This window comes from Hyla sarda, chromosome 3, assembly GCF_029499605.1.
Source record: "Hyla sarda isolate aHylSar1 chromosome 3, aHylSar1.hap1, whole genome shotgun sequence".
Lineage (NCBI taxonomy): Eukaryota > Metazoa > Chordata > Amphibia > Anura > Hylidae > Hyla > Hyla sarda.
This window is the reverse complement of record NC_079191.1, coordinates 297,481,909-297,500,202: the sequence shown is the minus strand read 5'-3', so window position 1 is coordinate 297,500,202 and position 18,294 is coordinate 297,481,909. Positions and strand designations below refer to the sequence as shown.

The window sequence follows — 18,294 nt, the reverse complement described above, 5'->3', positions numbered from 1 at the left end:
CACCTTCTCTTTATTCTGTAGGTCTATACGATAAAAATGATGCCCTTCTTATGTAGGTTTGATTTTGTCGTACTTCTGGGAAAAATCATAACTACATGCAGCAAAATTTATACGTTTAAAATTGTCATCTTCTGACCCCTATAAGTTTTTTTATTTTTCTGCACATGGGGCGGTATGAGGGCTCATTTTTTGCACCATGGTCTGAAGTTTTTCTATTTTTTCTAAGTTTTTCTATTTTTGTATTGATAGGACTTATTGATTTTTATTAATTTTTTCATGATATAAAAAGTGACCAAAAATGCACTATTTTGGACTTTGGAACTTTTTTGCGCATACGCCATTGACTGTGCAGTTTAATTAACGATATATTCTTGTAATTCGGACATTTCCACACACGGCGATACCACATATGTTGTTAGACGCCGGGCCCGACCCGATATGACGCAGGTCCACGCCGCGTTATAGAACGGGAGTGGACTCATGACGTATCGGTACGTCATAGGTCCTTACGGAGTTGAAGGTCTTCTAAAATTCAAATGTTAAGCCATCTGGACCCGGTCACTTCTTGAGGGCAAGAGCTGTGAAAACATCAAGAGGGGTCTACTTCTGGTTCGGGGATGGTTTCAGCCCTGAAAGCCTATCTCGATCCTTCCTTCCCAAGAGGTGCGAATAAAAGGATCTGACGATTTCCAGGATCCCAGGATCCCTGATCTGGACCTTTTCAGGGATCCCTATCCACTATCAATCAGTCCTGAGACAACTTTACTATTCACTGACATCTTGCATTTTCTGTTAGGGTCAGGTGAGCAGTAATCTCTCTAAAAACCAAAGATACTGGCACTTTATCAGCCAGGACTTCACTCTGGAGATATAATCACGACTACCTACCGTCGAGGTACAAGGAGCTGTCGTAAGAATCTGGAAACCGTTTCTTAACATCTCCCACCACTCTAACTTACTGCTACAAAGGCCCAGCAATTGTACCTGGCTCTGAAGAAAATCCTCTAAGGACGGTCTTATCTCTGCTTCTTCTAAGAGAGACAAATTGAGCCCATTGCCCTCTGCCCATCCAGGGGGCCTCTGTAACATTCAGAGGAAACAAAATTAAAGTGATCGGAGAACTCCACCTCAACAACAGGCACTACTGAACTATTCTGGACCTACAACTACCATAATGATAGGTGAATCCCTCGTGGGATGTGCCGGATGTGGACATCCACCAGGTGAGCCTCAGGGCGACTCATAAGTCAGCTTGTCTCTGGAACCTCCCCTGTCTTGGGGCCTCGTGACAGCATTAAAGTCCCCTCCCAAAGATCACCTGCAGACTTGTAAAAGATAAGGCTTCATTCTCATAAAGAGACACTTTTGGTCCCTTATAGACTGTGGGCCATAGATGTTAGTAAGGCAAAGTTCTTGTCCCTTAATGAGGACATCTAAAATAAGGCACCTCCCCATTTATTACTCAATAATCCATTGGCGTTCTACTGCTGCCATAAAGAGGTCAGCCACTCCGCTATAAGGCTAAGCCACAGGAGACCAGTAGGCGGCCATGTCTGTCATATAGATGACAGCCTGGATGTTAGCCTGGTCTACTGCAAAAATAAAATATCAGCATTAATATGTGCAAAGAAGTCTAAAGCTGCAAATCCACCTGTATCTGACTTTATGCTGACAACACTAATGGATGCCATAATCAACAGAAAGAGCGCCATCAAGGGTGATTTAAATTAGACAACTTTCTTTTACCAACTTTCTTTCCCATTCCCACTACTCTTCTCATCAGATGATGGTTTACTCCTTTTTAATGAAATAGATGTGTTCATTTTACCTTTATTTACATTTTCCTCGTCCCCTGATTCTGGGCCAGTCCCCCCTGCTATAAACATTGGTTTCCCAAGGAGAGAGGACTCACCATCTCCTGTAAGCCCCACCGCAACATCCGGAACCTCACCACCAGCCTTCTCCGAAGAGGAAATGTTGTGAAGGGTTCGGAAACGGTTTGAGAGACTATTCAGAGGGAGGTTAGTTTTACCTTTCTTTGGCATCTGGCAGGTGAGAGAAGATCTCAACTCTACTTTTTTTCTTATTCAGCCTAGTACCCTGCTTTTATTCTGCCCATCTCCCACTGTCCACATCGGTTCCCTCAAAATTTTAAGTCACCCCAGTTGTTTGACGCTCCTGTGACTCCCTATTCCTTTGGCGCATCGAGACACCACAGTTAAGTAGGCATCGTCTGCTTACCTTTGTTCCCTGGCCCCTGCACCCATTTATCCCCACTAGCCATCCACCCAGCAGAATTCATCTCATGGCTTACTCTCACTGGGGCAACAACCATGTTGACAAAAGAATGAGGGCAGCGACTGAATGGGTGACCTAAATCACCACACTGGTGACACCTAATCTCTGCACAAGATGCAGCGAGATGGCCTACACCCCCACACAGAGTGCACTTCTGCACAGTGCAACTGGCACTAAAATGTGTGGTCACCACATCTGTGACAAAGCTTAGGCTTAACCTAGTAGAAGATCTGGATACGATCCCTTCCGAGGAAGTTCGCAGATGGTTTATTGGTAACGCTGTTTCCTGAACGTCTTAGCTTGTCCATAAACGTCCAGGCCCCTGAACAGAGACCATGTGCATTCCTGTTATTTTTTGGGACCTCCACCACCTCTCCATACAGACCTAGCGACACTATGATGTCAATAAAAGAGAGTGATTCATTACAGGTTAAAACGGCCACCCTTTTGACGTTGTTTTGGCGAGACAGCGGCTGAATGGTAGTCTTGTTAGCAGGGCTCGCTCTTCACCAGCTCATAATTCGACCAGAAGAGCTCAAGTCCCTCTGGCTGAACAAAGCTGATATTGAACTCAGGGGTACCATAAGGATGTGTCAAGGCATAGATGTCAAATGCCTTAAAGCGTAACTCAACAACTTTAGATCTTGGAGGACATGTATAACTGCCTCTCCACCTCAGTCGGACCACATTCCTTCAGAGACCACCTGGCCCGGCTGTTGGGAGGAACCACTCAGTTTCCCTCCCTCTTTCCTCTCAGAAGGCTAAGACCATACCTCTCTATTCCAAAGGATAGATCAACCTCCCTACCCTCCATATTTATTGACCTCTCCCCTCTTTTTAAGGCATCCAGGAGACGTTGCTGGAAATAACTCTCCATAGAAACACGTGTACCAGTGCCGCAACTGAACCAGGCCCTACTCCCCTACCACTAATCTTTGCCTCTTCACCACCCACCTCCGCATAATCCATGCATAAACCATTATTACTCATTTTAGCTGATGTGCCCCCCATACTACCCCTGCAACAGCCCAAAGCACCATTTAAAGCCCCAGACTGACTTTTTTTTTTACCATACACTTTTTCCCCCACATTTACTCCTTTATTCGCCCTTAACAATCACCCTTTCTCCTGGAGCTTGGTCTTCTTTATCTTTTTCTTTCTCTTTCCCCAGGTGCCTCCTCTGGTAATTCATCTCCAAATGTGAAGCCCTGGAGGTGTCCTGGGGACTCCAGGAGCTTGATCTGGGCCATCAGCACCCCTCCTTGGTGACTGGTGCTGCTTTCATTTCCCGAACCGCCAGAGCCACAGCTAGATGACATTGCTGCCCAAAAGGGAGCCCACTGTATAGGGGTCGAATGTTGCAGACTCCCAGGTGGCTTCAACTCAACATTATCGGCCTCCGCAACGTCTCCTTTTTCCTCCACCTGTGGCTGAAGCCCTCATATCTATCTTCTCTTCTCTTTCTCAATTTTTACAAAGCAATCTTTATTTTATAGTTTCTCGTTTAAATGGCCCACTGTTCTCCAAAATAAAAGTTTTTTCTCTCTAGATTCCTAATATCAGTTTTCAGTTGTTTATTCCGGGCTGACAGCTCGACCCTCTGGCGCTTAGGTGCAGCGTCCATTAATGTTTTTACCTCCCATATCTCCTCCTGAAGCTTACACAAGTTGTTTCTTGTTCCCTTATACCCATGGAGACACTCTGCAACCCGGGGACCATAAGTTGTTACAGGCTCCCGGGCCCTAGTGTACATACATTACATTAAAGGGGTACTCTGGTGGAAAACTATATTTTTTTTTTTTCAAATGGACTGGTGACAGAAAGTTAAACAGATTTGTAAATTCTATTAAACAATCTTAATCCTTCCAGTACTTATCAACTGCTTTATGCTCCAGAGGAAGTCTGATTTCTTTCTGAAATTATTTTCTGTCTGACCACAGTGCTCTCTGCTGACACCTCTGTCCATTTCAGGATCCAGAGTAGGAGCAAATCCCCATAGCAAACCTTTCATTCTCTGGACAGTTCTTGAAATGAACAGAGGTGTCAGCAGAGAGCACTGTGGTCAGACAGAAAATAATTCCAGAAAGAAACTTCCTGTGGAACATACAGTAGCTAACAAGTACTGGAAGGATTAAGATTTTTTTTTACTAGAAGTAATTTAAAAATCAGTTTTATCTTTCTGGCACCAGTTCATTAACCCCTTAAGGACTCAGGGTTTTTCCGTTTTTGCACTTTCGTTTTTTCCTCCTTACCTTTTAAAAATCATAACCCTTTAAATTTTCCACCTAAAAATCCATATTATGGCTTATTTTTTGCGTCGCCAATTCTACTTTGCAGTGACATTAGTCATTTAACCCAAAAATGCACGGCGAAACGGAAAAAAAAATCATTGTGCGACAAAATCGAAAAAAAAAAACGCCATTTTGTAACTTTTGTGGGCTTCCGTTTCTACGCAGTGCATATTTCGGTAAAAATTACACCTTATCATTATTCTGTAGGTCCATATGGTTAACCCCTTAACGACGCAGGACGTATATTTACGTCCTGCGCCGGCTCCCGCGATATGAAGCGGGATCGCGCCGCGATCCCGCATCATATCGCGTGGGTCCCGGCGCTAATCAACGGCCGGGACCCGCGGCTAATACCACACATCGCCGATCGCGGCGATGTGCGGTATTAACCCTTTAGAAGCGGCGGTCAAAGCTGACCGCCGCTTCTAAAGTGAAACTGAAAGTATCCCGGCTGCTCAGTCGGGCTGTTCGGGACCGCCGCGGTGAAATCGCGGCGTCCCGAACAGCTGATCGGACACCGGGAGGGCTCTTACCTGCCTCCTCGGTGTCCGATCGACGAATGACTGCTCCGTGCCTGAGATCCAGGCAGGAGCAGTCAAGCGCCGATAATGCTGATCACAGGCGTGTTAATACACGCCTGTGATCAGGATGAGAGATCAGTGTGTGCAGTGTTATAGGTCCCTATGGGACCTATAACACTGCAAAAAAAAAGTGTTAAAAAAGGTCATTTAACCCCTTCCCTAATAAAAGTTTGAATCACCCCCTTTTCCCATAAAAAAAATAAAACAGTGTAAAAAAAAAAAAAAAAATAAACATATGTGGTATCGCCGCGTGCGTAAATGTCCGAACTATAAAAATATATCATTAATTAAGCCGTACGGTCAATGGCGTACGCGCAAAAAAATTCCAAAGTCCAAAAAAGCGTATTTTGGTAAGTTTTTATAACATTAAAAAATGAATAAGTGATCAAAAAGTCAGATCAAAACAAAAATCACACCAATAAAAACTTCAGATCACGGCGCAATCAAACCTATATAAGTAGGGTATCATTTTAACTGTATGGACCTACAGAATAATAAGGTGTAATTTTTACCGAAATATGCATTGCGTAGAAACGGAAGCCCCCAAAAGTTACAAAATGGCGTTTTTTTTTTCGATTTTGTCGCACAATGATTTTTTTTTCCGTTTCGCCGTGCATTTTTGGGTAAAATGACTAATGTCACTGCAAAGTAGAATTGGCGACGCAAAAAATAAGCCATAATATGGATTTTTAGGTGGAAAATTGAAAGGGTTATGATTTTTAAAAGATAAGGAGGAAAAAACGAAAGTGCAAAAACGGAAAAACCCTGAGTCCTTAAGGGGTTAAAATGATACCCTACTTATATAGGTTTGATTTTGTCGCACTTCTGGAAAAAATCATAACTACATGCAGGAAAATTTATACGTTTAAAAATGTCATCTTCTGACCCCTATAACTTTTTTATTTTTCCACGTACGGGGCGGTATGAGGACTCATTTTTTGCGCCGTGATCTGAAGTTTTTATTGGTATGATTTTTGTTTTGATCTGACTTTTTGATCACTTTTTATTCATTTTTTAATGTTATAAAAAGTTACCAAAATACGCTTTTTTGGACTTTGGAATTTTTTTGCGCGTACGCCATTGACTGTACGGCTTAATTAATGATATATTTTTATAGTTCGGACATTTACGCACGCGGGGATACCACATGTGTTTATTTTTATTTATTTTTTACACTGTTTTATTTTTTTTATGGGAAAAGGGGGGTGATTCAAACTTTTATTAGGGAAGGGGTTAAATGACCTTTATTAACACTTTTTTCTAACTTTTTTTTTGCAGTGTTATAGGTCCCATAGGGACCTATAACACTGCACACACTGATCTCTCATCCTGATCACAGGCGTGTATTAACACGCCTGTGATCAGCATTATCGGCGCTTGACTGCTCCTGCCTGGATCTCAGGCACGGAGCAGTCATTCGTCGATCGGACACCGAGGAGGCAGGTAAGAGCCCTCCCGGTGTCCGATCAGCTGTTCGGGACGCCGCGATTTCACCGCGAACAGCCCGACTGAGCAGCCGGGATACTTTCAGTTTCACTTTAGAAGCGGCGGTCAGCTTTGACCGCCGCTTCTAAAGGGTTAATACCGCACATCGCCGCGATCGGCGATGTGTGGTATTAGCCGCGGGTCCCGGCCGTTGATTAGCGCCGAGACCCACGCGATATGATGCGGGATCGCGGCGCGATCCCGCTTCATATCGCGGGAGCCGGCGCAGGACGTAAATATACGTCCTGCGTCGTTAAGGGGTTAAAAAAAAGTTTCCACTAGAGTACCCCTTTAACCTGTACGCCCTCTATGCTCTGTCCCAATATTTGAAACGTGGTCACGCCATGACCTCGCGTCATACCAGGTTGGTCCTGGCGGCTAATGATAGCCGGGACCCTGGGCTAATAGTGTGCGGCACCGATCGTTGTGCCGCGTGCTATTAACCCTTTAGACGCGGCGATCAAAGTTGATCGCTGCGTCTAAAATAAAAGTGAAAGTTCCCGGCAGCTCAGTCAGGCTGATCGGGACTATGGGGATAAAATTGCGATGTCCCGATCAGCTTGGACGCGAGCCGAGGTTCCCTTACCTTGCTCAGTCGCGTTTGATTGCTCCAAGCCTGAGATACAGACTTGAGCAATCAACCGCCTATAACACTGATCCATGCAAACCTATGGCTTTGCAAGGATCAGTGTAAAAGATCAGTGTGTGCAGTGTTATAGCCCCTTATGGGAGCTACAACACTGCAAAAAAAATTAAAAAAAAAAAGGTTAATAAAGCTCATTTAACCCCTTCCCTAATAAAAGTTTGAATAACCCCCCTTTTACATGAAAGAAAAAACTGTGTAAATAAAAATAAACGTGGTATCGCCACGTACGGAAATGTCCGAATTATAAAAATATATCCTTAATTAAACCGCACGGTCAATGGCGTACACGCAAAAAAATTCCAAAGTCCAAAATAGCGTATTTTTGGTAACTTTTTTATATCATGAAAAAATGAATAAAAAGCGATCAAAAAGTCTGATCAATACAAAAATGGTACCCATAAAAACTTCAGAACACTACGCAAAAAATGAGCCCTCATACTGGCCCGTACGCGGAAAAAGAAAAAAGTTATAGGGGTCAGAAGATGAGAATTTTTAACGTGTAAATTTTCCTGCATGTAGTTATGATTTTTTTCAGAAGTACGACAAAATCAAGCCTATATAAGTAGGGTATAATTTTAACCGTATGTACCTACAGAATAAAGATAAGGTGTCATTTTTACCGAAAAATGCTCTATGTAGAAACGGAAGCCCCCAAATTTTTAAAAATGCCATTGTTTTCTTCAATTTTGTCGCACAATTAATTTTTTTTCCGTTTCGCCGTGGAGTTTTTGGTAAAATGACTGTCACTGCAAAGTGAATTGGTGGCACAAAAAATAAGCCATCATATGGAATTTTATGTGCAGAATTGAAAGCGTTATGATTTTTAGAAGGTGACGGGGGAAAAAATGAAAATGCAATAATGGAAAAACCCTGAGTCCTTAAGGGGTTAATTTTCCTGTACTGATAGTTATATCCTGTATTATACCCCAGAGCTGTACTCTCTATTCTGCCAGTGGATTCATTGTGTACATACATTACATTACTTATCCTGTACTGATCTGGAGTTATTTCCTGTATTATACTCCAGAGCTGCACTTACTTTTCTGTTGGTGGAGTCACTACATACGTAGGTGATAAGAGGATCAGGGGGGCTTTTTAAGAGGATATTGAAAAAAACAAAAACATATAAATTTAAAATAACAGAAACTATATTACAAACGTGTCGCTAATATGGGTGGAACAATTTTTGGAAATAGGCTGCCAAGGTATACTCGGGCAAAAAAAAGTTTGGGAACCACAGGTTTTGAGGAAAGAGGGTCTCACTATCATGACAGAGCAGTATTCCTCACTGTAAGAGCAGGGAGACTATGGACCTCTCTGCCACATGATGATGTGACGTCTGACTCTAAACAGATTTTTTTCTCTCTAAAATATACTAATTCTTAGTTTTGTACTTGTTCTTGTAACGGTTGCATGTGGCGGTTCGGCCATGGAAACTCATGCTATGAATCTCCTGGTGTACAGTTTTCGTGCTGATTTTAATGCCAGAGGAGGTTTTAGGACATAAAAAGTCACCAATGCTCTGCTGACACTGTCAGCTGGACATTGACGACTTTTATGTCCTATGGGCCTTAGCAATCATCGTCCCCGAACTTTAACATTAAGTGGTCTACTACCTTGTGGCTGCCGAGTTGCTGCGGTTGCTTGACACTTCAACGTTTCAACAATACTACTCACAGTTGATTAGGGAAGGAAGTAAAAGAGGATCTGACAGCAATTCATCCACACGAAACCCAATATATTGGGTTATAGTGCGGGGGAATAGCTGTACAAAGAAGTGTCACTTACATTTTTGCCTTAAGTATTTCCATCCATGTGCCCGGTAGAAAATGTTTACCATTCCCCGCCAGGGCGCATTGGAGGCAGGGAGCTGGCTCCTGCTCAGGCCCTCCCCGTTCTGTGTTGTCAGAGCCAGGTTGGGGGGGGATGAGTGTTCTGCTTTATGCTACACCCAGCTCTGACGTCACAATGGGGGGGGGGGCAGGGGTGGAATTCTTTGAGAATTTTACACCGGACATCAGTGGTTCCCAACAGGTACCATTCACTTTGAATTTGCTCAGTCAGGGTTCTGTTAGATGTCCATTTATTTTCATTAATTTAGTGGAGAGCAAATACTTGATATGTATGAATTCCCCCCCCCCCCAGCTAAAGACCCATTAATTTAAAGGGGTACACCGGCCCTGAGACATCTTATCCCCTATCCAACGGATAGGGGATAAGATGTCTCACCGCGGGGGTCCCGCCGCTGGGGACCCCTGCAAGCTTGTATTCGCCACCCACCTATTTGAGCTGCATGCCACGGTGCCAGCTCACAAACAGCTGGGTGGTGACCACGGGGCCGGAGTATCGTGACGTCACAACTCCCCCGTGTGAAGTCACCCCCGCTATGCAAGTCAAACAGATCAAATAGGTGGGTGGCGAATACAAGATTGTGGGGGTCCCCTCGTGGATAGGGGATAAGATGTCTCAGGGCTGGAGTACCCATTTAATAGAATAAGCAAGTGGAGCTCTGTTATGGAGCTCCAAACACTGATGTGAAGACAGTTTAAGATAGATAATGTGTGTGTGTGTGTGTGTGTGTGTGTGTGTGTGTGTATATATATATATATATATATATATATATATATATATATATATATATATATATATAAATATATATAAATAAATATATATATATAATGTGTATAAATATAAAATTAGTATTTGAATGAGCTTAAAATGCAATTCACCTGTACTTGTCAGTTTGGTGATGAATATGTAACCTTTCCTTTCAGCTTTTCAGAATGAATTGGATGCAAAGCATGATAAATATGAGCGACTTGTAAAGTTTGGCAGAGATATAACAATTGAAAGCAAAAGAACAATCTTTCTTTTACACAGAGTTATAAGGTATACAATTTTATTTTTTGCATTACTATTAATATTTATAATTTTCTTTCCCACTTTCATAAAAAAATACATTTGGGTATAGGATATTTTTTGTTTACTTTAAAAAGTCCCACGTGATATCAATAACCCCTGTTTCATTTTTAGCTTTCATTGTTTAATGGTCATCTTGCTTAAATAGGTTATCCAGCAGGAGGTTTTTTTGTGTACAACTATGCCCATTTAAATGTCTGGGAAAAAAAAACTTTTACTTACCTCCAGCGGTGCAGCTAGTGTTCCACTCTGGTTACCGACTGTGCTCTTAGATATTGGGACGTCAGGCCCCGGAGTGCCACACTGCCCCTCAGCAAAGGTGATGTCCCGCCTTGGGCAGTAATTGGTCGAGGGGCAGTGTGACAGTCTGGGCCTTGATTTCACAGGGTCAATTTCTGCGATAATTGCGGATTGCGATATCTCGATTTAGCCGTTCGCAAAATTTTGTGATTATCTAAGCACTACTGGGAGGATAAACAGTGGGCCGCCCTGGAGCCAACAATGAGGTTAAACACGAGAGTAGAGGCTGGTTCAAGTGGTAAGCTTAGCCCCTGTGTAACGCGGCCTGGCTCAGATCCTTTAGTGTGCGGCCCCCTGTTTCTCCACCCAGCAAAAGTTGCAAGGAGGTGACTTAAAGAGTACCTTAAAGAGTACTTGCCACCAAATAAAACTTTTAATATAGTGTTCCTTGTGTAATTAGCAGACACTATTTCATTCACTTGCTTTTAAAACTCTTAACATAAATATATTTAAAATGTAACAGAAAAAACAGCCACTAGGGGGCTCTGTTCTGTTCCCTCCCACAATTAATACAGTGAGTTTGGTCTCCTCCTGGCCTGGCAGGAGACCAAACTCGGGAAGTGCTTCTTTGCACTGAGCTTGATTGACAGCTGCACAGAGCATCACTGGATGCTGCATAGAGCCTTACTGAAACATGCATAGAGCTTTACTGAAACATGCATAGAGCCTTACTGAATCATGTGAGAAGGAATAATTATATGATACAGAGGTTTTTAACCTCTTAAGGACCCAGGATGTACGGGGACAATCCCGCACCCTGGGCTTTCAGGACCCAGGATGTCCCCGTACGTCCTGGCGTTTTCCGGTCCCTGCTGCGCACCGGGCAGAGATCGGAACCGGATGCCATCCAGGGCAAACGCCGAGGGGGGCCATGTAGGCCCCCCATGTCGGCAGTCGCCGCAAATCGCTAGGGAAATCGCCCTTGCGATCTGCGGCGATACCGGGCTGATCGGGTCTCTGTGACCCGACCACCCGGTAATTTTGCATGATCCCGGCTGCCAGACACAGACAGCCAGGACCATGCTAAAGAATAGGAGTGAGGTGGCAAGCCTGCCACCTCCTCCTATTCCCTGCGATCCGTCGGTTAAACGTCCAATCGCGGGGGGGGGGGGTGTCGGTTACTTCCTCCCGCCCTGCCCAGCCCCTTGAAGTCCGAAGAGGACGGGAGGAAGACCAGAGGACGCGGTGGGGGACGGGGGAGTGCTGGGGCCCGGCCCCGGTACTTACCTCGTCCCTGAAGACCCGGATCCCGACGTGAAGACGGCGGCGGCGGTGACAGGTGAATGGATCTTCAGCCGCGGTCGGGCCCTTTACAGCAATGCACATCGCTGTAAAGCGACATGCATTGCTGTATTGGGACCCTGTAAACTGCAACTCCCAGCATGCCCAGACAGCCTTTGGCGTCTGGGCATGCTGGGAGTTGCAGTTTTGCAACATCTGGAGGTCCACAGTTTTGGGACCACTGTGCCCTTCCAGATGTTGCAAAACTACACATCCTCAGCATGCCCTTACTGTCCAGGCATGCTGACCCTTCAGATGTTGCAGAACTACAACTCCCAGCATGCCTGAACAGTTTTGGCATACTGGGAGTTGTAGTTTTGCAACATCTGGAAGGACACAGATTGGGAACCACTGTATTAGTGGGCTGCAAACTGTAGTCCTCCAGATGTTGCAAAACTACAACTAAAAGCATGCTGGGAGTTGTAGTTCGGCAACATCTGGCTCTAAAGATGTTGCCGAACTACTACTCCGAGCATGCCTGAGAATGTTTGGGAGTTGTGGTTTTGCAACAGCTAGAGGCACACTGGTTAGGAAACATTGTCTGTTTCCTAACTCAGTGTTTCCCAACCCGTATGCCTCCAGTTGTTACAAAACTATAACTACCAGCATGCACTGATAGACTGTGCATGCTGGGAGTTGTAGTTTTGCAACAGCTGGAGGTTCCCCCCCCCCCCCCCTGTGAATGTACAGGGTACATTCACATGGGCAGGAGGCTTACAGTGAGTATCAGGCTGCAAGTTTGCAATGCAGCTAATTTTGCGCGCCAGCTCAAACTCGCAGCGGGAAACTCGCTGTAATCCCCCACCCGTGTGACTGTACCCTAAAAACACTACACTACACTAACACAACATAAAATAAAAAGTAAAAAACACTACATATACACATACCCCTACACAGCCCCCCTCCCCAATAAAAATTAAATACGTCTGGTACGCCACTCTTTCCAAAATGGAGCCTCCAGCTGTTGCAAAACAATAACTGGAGGCACCCTGTTTGGGAATCACTGGTGTAGAATACCCCTATGTCCACCCCTATGCAAATCCCTAATTCAGGCCTCAAATGCACATAGCGCTCTCACTTCGGAGCCCTGTCGTATTTCAAGGCAACAGTATAGGGTCACATATGGGGTATCGCCGTACTCGGGAGAAATTGCCTAACAAATTTTGGGGGTCTTTTTCTCCTTTCACCCCTTATGAAAAGGTGAAGTTGGGGTCTACACCAGCATGTTAGTGTAAAAAAATACATTTTTTACACTAACATGCTGGTGTTGCCCTATACTTTTCATTTTGACAAGAGTTAAAGGGGAAAAAAGCCCCCCAAAATTTGTAATGCAATTTCTTCCGACTACGGAGATACCCCATATGTGGGCGCAAAGTGCTCTGGGGGCGCACAACAAGGCCCAGAAGGGAGAGTGCACCATGTACATTTGAGGTGATTTGCACAGGGGTGGCTGATTGTTACAGCGGTTTTGACAAATGCAAAAAAAACAAAACCCCACATGTGACCCCATTTCGGATACTACACCCCTCACGGAATGTAATGAGGGGTGCAGTGAGAATTTACACCCCACAGGTGTCTCACAGATCTTTGGAACAGTGGGCTGTGCAAATTAAAAATTTTGTACAGCCCACTGTTCCAAAGATCTGACAGACACCAGTGGGGGGTAAATGCTCACTTTACGCCTTGTAACGTTCTTCAAGGGGTCTAGTTTCCAAAATGGTATGCCATGTGGGGGATATTTTGCTGTCCTGGCGCCATATGGGCTTCCTAAATGCGACCTGCTCCCAAGCAAAATTTGCTCTCAAAAAGCCAAATATGACTCCTTCTATTCTGAGCATTGTAGTTCGCCCGTAGTGCACTTCAGGTCAACTTATGGGGTACCTTCATACTCAGAAGAGATGGGGTTAAAATTTTTTGGGGGTATTTTCTGTTATTAACCCTTGCAAAAATGTGAAATTTGGGGGGGGAAACACACATTTTAGTGAAATTTTATTTTTATTTTTTTACATATGCAAAAGTCGTGAAACCCCTGTGGGGTATTAAGGCTCACTTTATTCCTTGTTAAGTTCCTCAAGGGGTCTAGTTTCCAAAATGGTATGCCATGTGTTTTTTTTTTTTTTTTGCTGTTCTGGCACCATAGGGGCTTCCTAAATGCAACATGCCCCCCAAAAACCATTTCACAAAAACGTACTCTCCAAAATCCCCTTGTCGCTCCTTCGCTTCTGAGCCCTCTACTGTGCCCGCCGAACACTTTACATAGACATATGAGGTATGTCCTTACTCGAGAGAAATTGGGCTACAAATATAAGTATAAATTTTCTCCTTTTACCCCTTGTAATAATTCAAAAATTGGGTCTACAAGAACATGCGAGTGTAAAAAATGAAGATTGAGAATTTTCTCCTTCACTTTGCTGCTATTCCTGTGAAACACCTAAAGGGTTAAAACGCTGACTGAATGTCATTTTGAATACTTTTGGGGGTGCAGTTTTTATAAAGGGGTAATTTGTGGGGTATTTCTAATATGAAGACCCTTCAAATCCACTTCAAACCTGAACTGGTCCCTGAAAAATTGTGATTTGGGAAATTTTGTGAAAAATTGGAAAATTGCTGCTGAACTTTGAAGCCCTCTTGTGTCTTCCAAAAGTAAAAACACGTCAATTTTATGATGCAAACATAAAGTGGACATATTGTATATGTGAATAAAAAAATTTATTTGGAATATCCGTTTTCCTTACAAGCAGAGAGCTTCAAAGTTAGAAAAATGCAAAATTTTCAAATTTTTCATAACATTTTGGGATTTTTCACCAAGAAAGGATGCAAGATACCACAAAATTTTACCACTATGTTAAAGTAGAATATGTCACGAAAAAACAATCTTGCAATCAGAATGTTAACTAAAAGCATTCCAGAGTTATTAATGTTTAAAGTGAAAGTGGTCAGAAGTGCAAAAAATGGCCGGGTCCTAAGGTGTAAAATGGCTGGGTCCTTAAGGGGTTAATGCTCTGAATTTTTTTTTAGGGTGGAAGGAGTGTTAGGAGTAGTTAAGGAACATAGCAAGAGTTAGTTTAGAAAAGTTTATTTGGTGACAGGTACTTTTTAACCGCTTCACGACTGGCTGCCGTTAATAAATGGTGCAGCCGTGTGGCGGGCCTATGGTGGGAGCTCAGGAGCTGAGCTCGCTTTATAGTCGCTATTTCCGGACATCAGTGATCTTGGTGATGCCTGGTATTAACCCTTTAGATGATACCTGCCTCCTTCCTGTCTGATCGGCGCTCCAATAATGCAGGCCGCCTCATTACCCTGTAAAATGGAGCATTGATAACACAGATCAATGCCATCCTATGGCACAGCATTAATCAGTGCCTGCAATCAAAAGATTGCAAGTAATAGTCCCCATGGCAGTTTTTTCCTAACAGTGTGTCTCCAGCTGTTACAAAACCACAATTCTCAGAATGCCTGGACAGCCTTTGGCTGTCTGGGCATGCTGAGAGTTGTAGCATTGCAACAACTAGACACATTATTTGGAAAACCCTGCCCTAAGTGGACAAAAATAAACTGTAAAAAAAATTATGTAAAAAGAGAAGGTAGTAATTGTTTTTATGCCCCTGCCCTAATATAAGGTTAAATCACCCCTCTTTTTGTAAATAATGTAAATAAACATAAACATATTTGGTGTTATCATGTGCGTAAATATCCGAACTGTTAAAATAGAACATTAATGAAGCTGCGTGATCAATGGTGTAAACTTAAAAAATAAAATTAAAAAAAAAGATTGCTAATTTTTGCTCATGTCATATACCAGAAAAAATTTAATAAAATGTGCTAAAAAAAAAGTCCCATCAAAACAAAAAGGAACTGATAAAAACTAGAGATCACGGCGCAAAAAATGAGACCTCATACATCTACTCATACGGAAAAATACACTGCTCAAAAAAATTAAGGGTTTTTCCTAGATCTGCATGAATGAACTAATTGTATGAAATACTTTTGTCTTTACATAATTGAATGTGCTGACAACAAAATCACACTAAAATGAACAATGGAAATCAAATGTATCAACCCATGGAGGTCTGTGTATGGAGTCACACTCGAAATCAAATTGGAAAACCACACTACAGGCTGATCCAACTTTTATGTAATGTCCTTAAAACAAGTCAAAATGAGGCTCAGTAGTGTGTGTGGCCTCCACGTGCCCGTTTGACCTCCCTACAATGCCTGGGCATGCTCCTGATAAATGTCATTTAACCCTTTCCCTAATAAAAGTTTGAATCACCCCCTTTTCCCATAAAAAATGTAAATTAAAAATAAATATATGTGGTATCGCCGCATGCGTAAATGTCCGAACTATAAAAATATATCATTAATTAAACCACACGGTCAATGGCGTACGCGCAAGAAAATTCCAAAGTCCAAAATAATGTATTTTTGGTCACTTTTTATAGCATGAAAAAATGAATAAAAAGTGATCAAAAAGTCAGATCAATACAAAAATGATAGTGTTAAAAACTTCAGATCACGGCGCAAAAAAAGAGCCCTCATACTGCCCCATAAGCGGTAAAATAAAAAAGTTATAGGGATCTGCAGATGACAATTTTATACGTATAAATTGTTCTGCATGTAGTTATGATTTTTTTACAGAAGTACGACAAAATCAAACCTATATAAATAGGGTATCATTTTAATCGTATGGACCTACAGAATAAAGATAAGGTGTCATTTTTACCTAAAAATGTACTGCATAGAAACGGAAGCCCCCAAGAGTTACAAAATGGCATTTTTTTTCCTAAATTTCGTCGCACAATGATTTTTTTTTCCGTTTCGCCGTAGATTTTTGGATAGAATGACTGATGTCACGGCAAAGTAGAATTGGTGGCGCATAAAATAAGCTTAATATGGATTTTTAGGTGCAAAATTGAAAGGGTTATGGTTTTTAAAAGGTGAGGAGGAAAAAACGAAAGTGCAAAAAACTGAAAAACCCATGGTCCTTAAGGGGTTAAGTGTTCCCTTAACTTTTCTGTAGGTAAAGCGGGCTTCTAATCCAGGAATTGGACGGCGCTGACCGGGACAAGGACACCAGACAGGTAGTATACCTTCCAAGAGGCCTCTTGGAAGGTATACTACCTGTCTGGTGTCCTTGTCCCGGTCAGCGCCGTCCAATTCCTGGATTAGAAGCCCGCTTTACCTACGACTGTTTATACCAGGAAGGCTGCAGACCTTGACTCTATCCACGCGATCTCCATTGTTGTGTATGGGCTACACAACTATGTCGGGTGAGCAGTGATTTCTCCCTCTATCCCTTCTATCATTGAAGTGAATTTACTCCACAAGGAGCGCCTCCGCCTTTTTCTTTTTCTTAACTTTTCTGAGCAGTGTAAGTTATAGGGGTTTTAAAAAAATTACAACTTTTTGTACAAAGTAGTAATATGAAACAAAACCTATATAAGTAGTGTATCATTGTAATCGTATTGGCCTACAATTTTTCAATCCCCCCCCCACCACCACCATAAATGTTTTTTTTTCCGCCTTAGATTCTGTGATAAAATGAGTGATGTCATTACAACAGGTGGCACATAAAACAAGCCTTCATATGGGTCCATAGGTGGAAAATGAAAATAATTTTGGCTATAAGAAGGCGAGGAAGAAAAACGACCCCCCCCCCCCCCCCCCCCATCCCTTTCTGGTCCTAAAGGGAAGTCACTTACTCCCAGTGCTCCCTCCCACATGGCTGAGCTGCACCATAGAGCAACACAACAACGCCAAAGAGTGTACAGACTATACTATACCAGACCGGGCACATAATATGCTGAGGAGGAATATTGGGCTCATTTCATATCCAGAGAGAGGGTGGCTTTATGAAATTAGGGGATTTGACAACAAATTGGGGTGATTTCACCATTTGTTTATTATATCGCAATCGCATATCGAAATCACAATAATTACCTCCATAATCGCAATCGCATATTTCCCCAAATCGTCCAGCCCTAATGTGTAACTATTCAAAAACAAAATGTAGACTTCATTTTATTCAAACACTGTTATATCTTTATTGGTGTATACAAAGACAACGATAATGGTATTAAAAAATAAACAGAATGGGAGAAATCATACTAAGGGATGGTTGTTTTACCTGGTAATAAAGTATAAAACATGATATGGGTATTATCTGGCAAATGGAAACATTTCTATATAGAAGGATACAAATAAAATTTAAAACTAATACATATATTATTTCCAATATTCGTGGCCTCAAATAAATACTGGCCTACATAAAGGTAAACATGTATTACACATAACCCCAAGATCTCATAAGTAAATGCAGCACACAGAAAATGCTATGAAAAAGGGAAAAAGTTGCCAGACCATCAATCCCTCTGCTATATAGCCCAACTAGATAACATACCACTCCTCTGGACTATCACGGGTCGCTTCCATTTTATGTTTTTAGTAGGGATGCACCAAAAGGGAAATTTTGGGCCGAAACCGGAAATTTAGG

At 42.7% G+C, this 18,294-nt stretch overlaps 1 protein-coding gene across 5 annotated transcripts in view; it reads left to right on the top strand.

Annotated features, from left to right (window-relative positions):
• Positions 1 to 18,294, top strand: part of TSNAX (translin associated factor X) — a 278,657-nt gene that overhangs the window by 64,537 nt on the left and 195,826 nt on the right. For all 5 annotated transcript variants that reach the window (XR_008891422.1, XM_056566931.1, XM_056566929.1 and 2 more), the window contains exon 3: positions 10,076 to 10,190. Coding sequence is in view for 4 of the 5 variants with exons in the window: in XM_056566931.1 (XP_056422906.1) it covers positions 10,076 to 10,190 (115 nt within the window). In the remaining variant the exon portion in view is untranslated. The remainder of the gene's footprint in view (positions 1 to 10,075; positions 10,191 to 18,294) is intronic.